The sequence below is a fragment of the Diadema setosum genome, chromosome 21, assembly GCF_964275005.1.
Source record: "Diadema setosum chromosome 21, eeDiaSeto1, whole genome shotgun sequence".
Lineage (NCBI taxonomy): Eukaryota > Metazoa > Echinodermata > Echinoidea > Diadematoida > Diadematidae > Diadema > Diadema setosum.
Window position 1 is genome coordinate 27,613,073 of NC_092705.1, and position 13,006 is coordinate 27,626,078.

At 38.3% G+C, this 13,006-nt stretch overlaps 1 protein-coding gene across 1 annotated transcript; it reads left to right on the forward strand.

Annotated features, from left to right (window-relative positions):
• The first annotated feature begins 892 nt into the window (after positions 1–892).
• Positions 893–8,889, forward strand: LOC140244596 (mannose-6-phosphate isomerase-like). Its single transcript, XM_072324217.1, has 6 exons — positions 893–1,087; positions 3,448–3,589; positions 4,470–4,667; positions 6,253–6,426; positions 7,289–7,497; positions 8,102–8,889. The coding sequence occupies exons 1-6, from the start codon at positions 893–895 to the stop codon at positions 8,321–8,323; spliced, it is 1,140 nt and encodes a 379-aa protein (XP_072180318.1). The 3' UTR covers positions 8,324–8,889.
• The last annotated feature ends 4,117 nt before the right edge of the window (positions 8,890–13,006 follow it).

Genomic DNA, 13,006 nt, shown 5'->3' on the forward strand with positions numbered 1-13,006 from the left:
TGTTAGTCTGCAGTGTGCGGTACAGCAGTATGCATGGGGCCGTATAGGCAGTGACAGTGCTGTGGCTACCCTGAGCCAGAGTGGCAGCAAGAAATTTGAGATGAAGGGGGACCAACCTTATGCAGAGGTAAGTCCTTGTCCTTATTGCATATCCTTCCTAGTTTTATACAATCCTATAGCTGATTTCCACTTTTGTTTATTCCAGATACTCACTTTCCTAGGTTGATACCCCCTGGTTGCATCATACCTTGTGATTGGCTGCTGTGCAGACGTTTTTCCCTCATGCTCTTATCAAATGAGGGATAACATGTATGGAATAAGTGTCCTGAGGATATTTTTCTAGGGATAAGTGTCCTGGGATAAGTGCCCACAGAGATTATGAGGATAAATTTTGTGGAGGATATTGTCCTAGGGCCAAAAGGAGTAGTTTTGTTGAGTAAATGATATCTTTCACTAAGCTTTATATTTGTTCTGTTGTTCTCTCTTGAGGGGTCTACAACAAGCCAAGCTTTTTAGTGGGTACAATCACTTCCATTATAGATATCAACTTACACTATAGTTTATTGATATATTTTTGTTATTTTCAATGCATGACTAGAGTACTGCATTTCATTTGTTCCTTTTTGGTTCTTCGGCATGTCATTTTAATTATGTATGTCTCTATTAAAGATGTACTTTTGTCTTTGATGGAGATGAAATAGATTTGATTCCATGCAATTAGAAAAAGAAATGAAGACCATGCATTAATTGACGAATGTCATATTTCATAGTACCTGTCTCTGGCAAGTGCAACACAAGAATTATACACAAGACGTGTGTAATCTTGTGATGATTGACAAAATACAGTACTGATGTTATTTTTTTATTATTTCCCATTGAACAATAGCTGTGGATGGGAACGCATCCCAAGGGCCCGTCGTCGGTGAGCAGCTCAGCACACGTTGGCATGCTCCTCAGTGACTGGATCGCCAAGCAGCCGGAGTGTCTGGGGTCGAAGGTCAGGGCCAAGTTTGGCGACCAGCTTCCATTCCTGTTCAAGGTGCTCTCCGTCAACAAGTCGCTTTCCATTCAGGCTCACCCCAACAAGGTAAGCATCAAGGTGTCGTGCACCTAGCCTATTATCTAGGCAGAGGATGAAGCTATTGTCTTTGCTGTTACGCTGAACGTCTAATGCGGTGAGAATGTTGTCTTTGCCAAGCGATACGTCTGATGCGGCAAGACTAAGAACAGTGGAAGCATCCACCGCCTATATCCACTCGTCTTGCTTTAAGCATTGTTTTCTTATTATTGACTATGAGTCGATAGGCAGTTTTTCGTACCCAACTGCCACCGATTCGTAGTCCATAATGAGAAAACAACTAATGCAAAATGATTGAATATAGGCATTGGATACTTTGCACACAGCTACTGTTCGTAGTCTTGTTGCATCAGACGTATCGCTTAAGAAAGACAATAGTCTCGCCGCATCAGATGTTCAGCATGACAGTAAACACCATAGCTGCATCCTCCGCCTAGATTATAAGCTGTCATGCACCTGGCATGCACAATGTGTAAGATGTGATAAATGTACCTCATCCTTCATGTTGATGTATTTGCCTGACAATAGAGGATGACAACAGAGTATTTAATATTCTCATTCTCAGGAAGAGGAGGTATTACAGTCGACTGTGCTCTGCAATCATGTTGTTCTTGTTGTTTTAACGTACTATGTCATCGTGTCACACACAGTTGTCATTAGGTAAGGAAGGAAAATGATGCAAACTTTTCCAGCTGCCCAGTGAACGGCAGAATAGAAGCTTGTTGGATCTGCGAGAAGGACTTGCGGAGATTTTTTTTTTCTTTTATTCCTGTGTGGAAGTCACTTAAAAGTATTTCAGTGCCCACTAGCTCTGATCCTTTACACCTGATTTGTTGTTCAAATGGGATTATCTCTTCAAGCCAAAGAAGCGAGAATGACGGAGTGGATTCTGCCTGTTAGGATCCCCGTTCAGATAGATCAAAAGAATATGAAATACAAAAATAAGCTTAAGTCACATGATATAGACATTGGCAGTGAGACCTTGTCGCTCACTGCTTCCTGTCCCCCCCCCCCCCCTTTCCGTCATCGTCTTTACGAAATGACTTTTTTACTGCATATCCCTGTGCATTCTTCAAAATGGTTGCATGGTTGAAGAATAATGTCTCCCAACATCGTGTATCGTCCATACGTACAATATGTACGTCCGTCCGCATTCGTTTACGCAATAACTTGAGTAATATTGGCTGGAATTTAACCAAACTTGGTCCAAGTATAAAGTATGATGGGGCAATTACTTGATTAGATTTTGGGTGAAATCGGCCAATGGCCAAAGGTCAAAGGTCAAGGTCAAATCATGAAATTGTATCAGTATACGAGATAACTCAAGACTGGATTGAGCAAATTTCACCAAACTTTGTCTGACGATGATGTATGATGGGACAATTACTTGATTAGTTTTTGAGTGAAATTGGACAGAGGTCAAAGGTCAAAGATCAGGGTCAAATCCTAAAATGTATCTGTTTACGTGATAACTCAAAACTGGATGAAGCAGCTTTTGCCAAACTTGGTCCAAGGATGATGTATGATGAGGCAATTAGTTGAGTAGATTTTAGTGACATTGGCAAGAGGTCAAAGGTCAAAAGGCCAAGGTCAAATGCTAAAAATGTTGCTATTTCCCCCATATCCATGCAATTCCCAAAGGTATTTTTTTTTACTTAGTGTAAATATGTATATGTACTACTGCATAAAGATTCTTCGGAGAGAGTTTCATGTCATAAGGTCAAAGGTCAAAAGGTCAAAGGTTAGGTGAAAATGTTACAATTTCACTCTTCTCGCAAATGGTTCAATGTATCTTCATGGAACTGGTACATACGCATGTACTGACTGGTAGGGATTATCTAGGGAATGTAGGGGTCATGGGTCAAAAGTCAGGGGGTCAAAGGTCGAGATCAACTCCTCAAAATTTTACTATTTCCCTCATATACTAGTATGCAATGCTCACATTGTTATATTTAAAACTTGATATATACATGCATTACCTAATGGAGATTCTTCGGGAAATTTCCAGCCAGAAGGTCAAAGGTCAAAGGCCAGGTTTCAATGCCCCCAAAAAATCTATTTTGTACTGTAAATTGTAATTACACTTTCTTTATACCTGGGAAATTACTCAATGCATAAACTTGCTTCTTTTTGGGTCCGTCTGTCATTTCAATATTTTGCCAGTTATGTGAAACTGTCAGTCACACATTGTGAAGACATTGTACTATACACCTATTGGGAGAATCATGCATTATGGCGGAGGCATCAGTCGCCATAGAGACATTTCTAGTTAAGATTGCTTCTTCAAGTTATCATGATCGTATACCAATATTCCAACTGCCTTGTGACCCATTGTATGTCCTTGTGGATACTTTTTTTTTTTCTTCAAGGCACATGCTGAGCAGTTACATGCAGAGAGGCCAGACAAGTACCCAGACCCCAACCACAAACCAGAGATGGCCCTCGCTCTGACGCCCTTCGAGGGTATGAATGGCTTCAGACCGGTCAAGCAGATTGATGCCTTTCTGGACAGTAAGTTTCTTGCCAGCCATTGTTGGCACAGAGATGAGAATGACTGGGACATTAACAAGCATCTCTGCAAGGACAATGACGATGATATATCACAGTGTTATCATCATTCCTTTAATTGCCTTTTCATTAAATTCATGATTGCCTTTTGATTTCTTTGAATGCTTTATACATCTCCAGAGGGAAAGTGTAGCTACACTGTATCTCAGGTAAAAAATGCTCAATCGTTTGCAAGAAATATAGTTTCTATGTATTTTTTTTTTTAATGACTCTCTTTTAGACCCCAAGAATGTAGCCATTTTGTTTTCTCCACATTACCATGAAGCGGGAGAGGTATAGCAGGTTTTCTGATCATGAATAGATTGATCATCATAACTCAGAATTTTGATAACAAGAAAGGGATCACTTTTAGCTCATCAAATCCCAGAAAAACATACATGTATGTTATAGTTTTATGCTATCTCTCTTTATGGCAATTTTGACCATTCATTTTCAGTATTTCATGACGTTGAATGAAAAATACTTTTTCATACGAGCCCTGTATTGTTAACATATAATTGCTCAGGTTGCAGAATTTTCAAAAGCCTCTTAATTGTTCAAACTTATGACTGATTTTAAAATTGGCATCACATTTTGGTGATTAGTCTTCTGTGTCTCTCTCAAATTGGCAAATTTTTCAATTTCCTTTATCCTGATTCTGTTGAGATTGGTTGAATTCAACAAGTTCCATGTAGTTTTTAACTTCTTAAGATACGAAATCACCAAAAGATATGCAGTGAAATTTAGAGGTGCCAATTTGATGATTTTTGCAGCGTAATTTCATAATAATCATTTCACACCGTTCATGATGACACTTCACACAAATCTCACTTGTTGCACACAGCTGTGCCAGAACTGAGAGCTGTTGTCGGTGAAGAGGCCGCGTCGGAATTGAAGGCCGCCCTCATAGCCAGCGGGGGTGAAGGGAAGACCGAGGAATGCCGCACTGCCCTCAGGAAATGTTTCTCTGCCATTATGACAAGGGACGTCAGCGAGATGACGGCCCAACTAGACACGCTCATCAAACGACTTCAGGCTGAGGGTCAGGCCAGACTCATTATCTCACATTTAATTTAGATGCTAGATTTTTCCTTCTTTACTGCCATTTTTATGCAGAAAGTTTCAATGATTTTGTTGTTTATTCATAGTTTTTTATGCCTCCGCCAACGAAGTGGCCGGAGGCATTATGTTTTCGGGTCGTCCGTCCGTCCGTCCGTCCCGTTTTGTTTTTGTCGATATCTCAAGAACCGTGTGGTGGTTTTGCATCAAACTTGGTATGAGGGTATATCCCTGGGGGATGATACTTTGTGTGGATTTTAGGGTCACAGGGTCAAAGGTCAAAGGTCACAGGTTATTTTGTGAAAAAAAAATTGAAATTTCATGTTTTTCTCCATATCTCGCAAATGGTTCAAGGTATCTTCATGGAACTTAGTATATATGCTTGTACCGATGGGCAGTGATTATCTAGGGAAGTTGGGGGTCATGGTTCAAAGGTCAGGGGGTCAAAGGTCAAGGTCAACTCCTCAAAATATCACTACTTTCCTTATGGTTATGCAATGCCTGAAGGTTTTTTTTTTTTTAAAACTTGATGTATGCATGTATTACCTGATATATATTCTGTGGGAAGTTTCTTGCCAAAAGGTCAAAGGTCAAGTGAAAGTGCTAAATTGCACTTTTTCCTCCATATCTCAAAAATAACTCAAGGTATTGTCATGAAACTTACATATTTATGCATGTTCTACCTAACAGTGATTCTCTTTGGAACTGTGGGGTCAAAGGTCAAAGGCCAGGTTTCGATAATACTATTTTACCAATTAATACTGAAATTATACTTTTTCTCAATACCTTGAAAATTACTCAATGCATAAACTTGTAAAATGCTCAAAAGTCAAGTGAAAATCATCAGTTCCCCCAAATACCTGCACTCTGACGTTTTAATCATTCATCCAATTGAACCTAGTTCTAGGAAAGTGAGCATTCAGCACATTTGTGGCAAACCTGTCATTTTAATATTTTGCCAATTGTGTGAAACTGTCATCACGCATTGTCAAGACATTGTACTATAGACCTATTAGGAGAACCATGTATGATGGCGGAGGCATACACCAGTCGCCGTAGCGACATTTCTAGTTTTTATTTATATTTGACCCAAGCCAAGAAAATATTTTATGTTATATTGTTCATGAACGAAATCCTGTTCAGTGATTGGTCTACAGAATGTCATGTGACTAAACATAACATTACTATGTTGAAGACAAAATGCCAGTGGAGAAAATGTGCATTACTGTGACAAGATATTCATGGTATAGTGCATTACCCTATGAATACGACATAGATATGCGATCGATTAATGTTTTTTTGTCAATAGTGTGTGTAAAGTGCACTCAGTATTGGCCTCATAGACTATTGTGTAAATTGTGTTCACTGTGATACACTGTTTGACTACTCTGTAATGTGTAAATATTTTAATCTTAAGAAGTTTACTATTTTTTTATAATATATATATCAAGATTTGCTGGAAGGATATAAAATGAACAAGCAAATCAAAGGAGTAACTAACAGCTAGTATGAGACTTGTTCTGGATTGATTTAGTTTATCGATTTTGTGTTTTTGTTGCGGAATATAGAGGCAGCTGGTAAGGATCTGACCCAGAACAACGGAGCTCTAGTGCTGCGGCTCCAGGGGCAGTTCCCTGGTGATGTTGGCTGCTTCGTATCCTACCTCTTCAACCATGTGGTCCTGGAACCAGGCCAGGCCATGTTTCTTGGGCCCAATGAGCCTCATGCATACCTGTCGGGAAGTAAGTCAAAGGCCAAATCACATTTAGAATTATTTCTCCTCATCCTTAGTGGACTATTCATCTCTCAGTTTAAAATTCCTGGATAATTATGGTGCCAGTGATGTATTGATATTTTGATAGGTTCCTTGAAATACCTTGAAATCTGAGTTACATTTGTCAATATGAATTCATTAATGTACAGGATATATAAGTTATTGAGTACGTGAAGAAAATGTATTTTTGTGATGATAATAATGATCGTGATGATGATGATGACTGTCAATCCTGTTATTGTTATTATTATTATCTCTGCCACAGAGGTTATGTTTTTGTTGCTCTCGGTGTGTTTCTTTGTTTGCAAAATATCTCAAAAAGTTGTGAACAAATTTGAATGAAACTTACAAGAAATGTTGATAATGACACAAGGAAAAAATGATAACATTTTGGTAGTGTTCCCGGAACATGTATGAATTTTTGAAGGATTTTTTTTATACTTGTGCAAAAAGGGTCAATGAACTGAGGAGTTCAAGCTGTGCATATTTGAGGTTTGCATATATGTTTACTAAAGTGCATGCTCTGCTGATGAGTTTAAGGCTTTTTAGCTTTTTTTAAGTCATCATTGGGAAATTGGGCAATTTTCAGCATACATGTATGGGTGAAAATGAGCTGCTTGGAAGAGGTCTGTGCTCTCCGAGTGCTTTTCTAGTCATCATTTTTATTGTCATAATGATAAAATGTTGTTGTTGTAGTTGCTATTATCACTCATCTTTCTTGAATTATCATTATCAAAGATACCATAGATTAAGGCAGTTGAAATGATATATATATATATATATATACAAATACTGGTATTCTGAGAAGGGTCTTGTGTCTTGCCTTGCAGATTGTATGGAGTGTATGGCGTGCTCGGACAATGTGGTCAGGGCAGGCTTGACTCCTAAGTTCAAGGACATTCCCACCCTGTGTGACATGCTGACTTACCTCCCGTCCACCCCGCCAGAGAGGGTATTCCCCAGCAAGACTGACCCCTCAGACCCCACCCTCACCATTTACGACCCTCCCGTGCCGGACTTTGCGGTGGCAAGGATAAAGGTTTGGGATTTTCTCACTTGCATGCAATATAGCCTGAGTCTTAACTCATTTCTTTGTGGCAGAGCTCTGAAAGTTTCTTAATGTTAATAAAGGGCCCCCAAGAATTACAGTGTATAAACCACTGATGGGGCTACCCTGGGTAAAGATTACTGAATAAATAGATAAATAAGATAAATACCAGCAGTCTTTTTGTCGACTTTCTGTGAAGAAATATAAATATTGATGTGGTCAGTCAGGTTTATGTGCAAGCTTTCTTACTGTTTGAAATAAAGAAATTATGCAATTATAGAGGAAATGTAGCATGGTTCGGAATTACTGTTTTTGTTGAAGCACTTTGTGGTGTGTTGTTGAAAGTTTGCAGGGTTGTACCATGTATGTTGTAGTAGTACTAGTCTTTAAGAGGACTGTTCAGAATGAATGATTATAAATGAGTAGAAAGTTGAGGAAGGGTCTTCTTTTGACATTAACAAGTTTCTTGTGAAATTTATGCAAAGTAGATTAACGATCAGTAATGTTTGTATGAATGACCAGTCAATCTATTAGGGAGTTCATCTTTTTTTACATATTTTGTTTTGTTTTGTTTTTTCTTCTTTTTATCTGACAGGTGCCAGCAGAGCAGACCAGTTACACTTTGAGAGTGGAGGATAGCGCGAGCATCGTCATCGTCATCGAGGGAGACGGAGCGGTGATGCACCCCTCCCTGGGAGATGGACAGAGCCTGCCGGTCTGCAAGGGGTCAGTACTCTTCCTCTCGGCCAATCAGACGCTGTCGTTTACTCTGCAGTCCGGCCTGCTGGCTTTCAGGGCGTTCTGTCCACTGGACTGACTCCCGCTAGGTGAGCACTCGTCATTGAGCAATGCATCAAAACTTTGATACAAGCAATCCAGGGTTGTTGATTTGATAAAACAGATAAGCCACCTTTGTAGAAGGGACAATTCAGAATACCACTTGATTTCACACTTTGAATAGTGTAATACATATTTTGATATCTTTTGTATATCAGTCTTTTTTTGAAGTAGAATCAGACAGTCTTCTTTGGACATTAGGAATGAAGGTGCTATTGATCATCAGCTCTGCATACATGTGATGGAACTTAAAACTGATTTGGACATTGTCTCCAAATCATTAAAGCAATATTTGTAGTGTGTGCTCCAGTTTCTGTCAACATGTAGTACCCTGTCATTGGCAGTGTGAGTGCTTTGTTATGTAATTACACTTCTTCCATGGATTTGAGATTCATGTAAATGGCTTGTTTGTATGAAAGTTTGATAATAGGGGTGACAAAAAAAATATGATTTAAATCTACGATCAAATCAAAGAAATTTTATTTGACATTAGTAACCCACCTTTCAAAGTTGTAGCAATATCTATCAATTTTAAATCTCCTCCACCCCCTTTCATTGATTGCCATTTCTGTACCATATTCAGAAATTGGCATGGACCACATTGGTTGACATCTGAGGTATTTTATATAAAACAAATAGTGAATGATCTTAGCCTGTGGAGTGGAACAAGATTTATTATTTTGTGAAAGAAGAGACGCTCTATTCAAATCGGTTTTGCCTTGTTGAATGGAGCAGCTCATCTTTCACCTTGCTCGAAATCCTGTACCATCGTACTTGTGACCATTTACTATTTGTATGGTATTTATATACTGGTTCTTGTGTGGGTGTGTCTTCATAATATGGTTGCTCGGAGTGACATGAAATGCTGCACAAAACTTGAAGCGCATTAACCCTTTGGGTACTTTGAGTGCTGATTGACACAGAAAACCCCATAGCACTGAACACACTGTACAAAGTCCCTGGCACGGAGAGGGTTAACGGAGTACTCTGCCCCTGCATGGGCAGTTTTCATGCATGCTTGGGTGTGTTCCATCCTGGTACTACAGAAAGCATGCTGCAGTATTATTAGCAGGCTTCCAATGACATATAGTGTTTTTTTTTTGGTACAACTGCTTAGGGAGTCTGCTGACCTAACATCAACCCTAAGGTGTTCCCATTTGGGTCTACAATAGCTCCAATCTCTTTGCATTTGAGACCCCCCCCCCCCTTTGGATTATGCTAATATCTGCCATAGAATATGCAGTATATTGCGAGACTGGGAATTTAGATTAGAAAGCCAATTTCATGAGTGGATAAGGACCACAGCGTGAAGTGAAAAATAAGTGTTATCCTTTAAAAATACAAAAAAAAAAAAAACCCAACAAAGTTAGTACTTTCCCATCTTGCAGACAAATTTATTTCGTTCGTGTTCTGGAAAGCTATTATTTGGTGTGTTGTTATTTTCACAAATATCAGCCAACTTGTGAAGCTTGCAAACTGTTGGTGTATACAGTATGCCAACAAAGTTTTCTGCTTTTGAATCAATGTTTTGCCACTTTTGTTTTGTTGAAATCATCGTCTCAATTTAGATCATTTGCAAATTCAATTTTAATCCAATGTGTGAAAATTGTTCAACAATTATGTATCAGGTAGTGTTTTCTGAAGAGTTTCACATGGTATTTAAGGCTGAATTTATGATGTAAGTGCATTAAAGATTATCCCAGAATATATATCATCAAACTTTGAGCTATAATTATGTAGAATACATACTTAATACAGCTATACTGTGAACTTTAGGTCTTATGTGCATTTAGGACAGCAACACTAAAGGTAATGTAAAGAGCTCAATACGTTCTTTTCATAGAGTTCTTGTGTGTAATTACCAGACAGCATTTGCCGCCACCAAATATTGAGCAGTCATTTTCATATATATGCTACGGTTGTAAGTGTGTGAACCTAAATTGCAAGTTGCATAATGGGATGTAAATACAGAATTGATGCTTTATCTTCATGCCATTCACACATGCTTTACAGGGCAAATCATTGCGCGAGTTAACAAAGAAAAAATTCAAGCAGGGCCATTTTTTGCACTGTGATGTGTATCACCAGAAAAAAAAAAGAAGATTTTTGAAGATGATTAGTTTCAGGTGTGTATGTGAATGGGACTGAAGACCTATCATTGACTCTGGCGAGTCTAAAAAGGGGCCCTTATTCATACTCAGTCCTAGACCCCCACCATTTAGTACACGGATGGTCCTAGGGAACTTTCATATTCGCAAGGGCTTGCATGATGCCTGCACTTGCCCATTACTGAGTCAACAGGGTATCCTTGTGGAGTTTTAGTGATCTGGTGGTAAAGATACTATTACCATGTCCAGAGATTCTCTAGCTAGTTGGTAGACAACTTGTGATACATACATGTATGACTATTACATCCTTATAATGCAATTTTATACGGATTGCCTAAAGTCCAAATGCCCTCATTGAGGTCCGAGTCCTGTGGTCCAGTAAAGACCTGTAGTTTTCATGTGACTAGCTGTTAATGTAAAAGAGGACATTTTTACGGGTTGGAAGTTTTCGCCATTTTGTGCAACATGATGCTAAGTTTTCGCCCATCTTGAGAAACATAATGCTTAAAATATAAAATCATGCAATTTTTTTGCGTAATCACTTTAGCTGCAATGAGCTGTAAAGTGCTCACTCAATCGTCACAACCATCTAGGGAATTAAAAACATGTGACATTCATTTAAGGTACTTGTACGAGCGTGAAAAATTAATCGGGGGAAAATTCCTAGTTTCACGCTAGGACTTAATCAATTGAGATCCAGAAAGCCATTGATTCCTTAGACCTTAAAACTTCTCTTGCAGCCTTCTGTTGCTCATATGACAATATTCCTCTTACTTTGCAGAGTTCCTTTCCATTTTAACACTGCTCTTTCCACATTCAGAAAGCTAAGATGTTCCAATTTTAGTTCCTTATTTTGTATCTCAAGTAGTAGAGTGACCTGACGAGCTATCATCACATAAATGCTGATACACTAAGTTGACATATGACTGAAAATGCATTCTTTATTTATCTAGAATGGAAATGAATAAAAAAAAAAAAAATGAAATATACTATAAAGTACAGTACTGCATGAAAAAAAGGAGATAATTTAACCCTATTCTAACTGGGCTATTTGAGACCAAGTTTTTACTAAGGGGGGGTCAATTTGACCCCCCCCCCCCCCCTTCAGATCTCGGCCACCGATCGCGCGATCGCCGCGAAATTTTGCTGGAAGATAGAACTGGATGTCAACTACAAGATTACATGGTCATACAATAGAAAAATATTGCCTTTCTATATTTAATAAATTACTTATGCAAATTTGTGCATGAAATCATATTTTCATCTATAACTCCATTAAAAAGACTGAAGTATTGCTTAATTTTTGTGTCAAAATTCCTCAAGACATATCAAACAATTTTCATGTAAAAAAATAGCACAATCAAAATCAATTTCTTTTGTTTTTCATTGTTTTGTTAATTTCTTATGTATTTTATTGTTTTTTCGACCTTTTGTTTTCTATTGTTTTTTTGCCAAAATTTGTTGTAGGCACTTTTTCAGGCTTATCTACACTAGAATTGATTAATTTCAATGGTTAAAAGTTGAAATAATCTAATTTATATCAATTTAACCAAAAAACACAATTTGCATTCAATTTGCACACGATAACATGAATTTGAGCTGTTTTCGGGTTGACATGCATATGCATAACATTACGTAACTTCAGAACGGTGTACCCGGACGTCGCAAATTTGGTCTCAAAATATGCGGAAGACTTCAATGAAAAAAGTCGTGAAACGACGCGGCAAAATCGTTGCGCGTTGCAGAATCGTGGCGCGAAACGTCAAAGGGGGGATCAATTTGACCCCCCCCCCCACCAGTTAGAATAGGGTTAAGTGTTCTGTAATATAAATGAAATCAGATGATGGCCTTGTAAATTTTTTGATGAGAAAGAAATCTACCTATATTTTTGATAGAACCATTTATAATCTAAATAGCACTCTGTCGCAAAAGTGCTTGATAGGTTTTAGTCTCAGTAGTTGGTTTTTGTGTGTCGGAAGTGTACCATCTTGATTTGAATATATTTGCAACTTCGCCTTTACCGTATTGAACAGTGATAAATGTGTTATCTAATTACAATTCTTTGAGGAGCCTCACTGTTCCATATATGTTCTCTGGTCTCGTACTTTTTCTAAGTTATCTTTTTTCGTCAGAAAAGCATGATAGTTTCAAAACAGCATTACTGCCACTTGAAAATCCACCTCAAGCACCGGTAGTCATATCAACATATTTGTGATGTGAATATGTTCTGCATGAAGGAATGTATGGCATGGTGCAAAATATTTAGAGACCCATGAAAAGCCTACCAATACGTGCAAAATATTATACTCATGAAAAAATGTTCTGGTAAAAACCTAGGGCTATTCACGCATAGGGTGAAATACTGTCAGGTAGTTTGTAAATCAAACACAAATACCACTCAAAATGGTGGTATCTAGGGTGGAAATTGAAACTTTTTGTATTTTACACATATAATGCGACATTTGATTGAGGTCCTGTCACGAAATACCACCCACCGCACCGCAGTGTATTTCTAATGTGACCCGACACACTTCCTGTCTCCTCCCTGTAGGTGA

Excerpts from the sequence above, each read along its gene's own strand:
- LOC140244596 (XM_072324217.1), top strand. The coding sequence starts at position 893 with ATGGGAACGCATCCCAAGGGCCCGTCGTCGGTGAGCAGCTCAGCACAC. Across the intron at positions 1,088-3,447 it reads TTCAGGCTCACCCCAACAAG|GCACATGCTGAGCAGTTACA; the intron begins GTAAGCATCAAG and ends TTTTTCTTCAAG. Across the intron at positions 6,427-7,288 it reads TCATGCATACCTGTCGGGAA|ATTGTATGGAGTGTATGGCG; the intron begins GTAAGTCAAAGG and ends CTTGCCTTGCAG.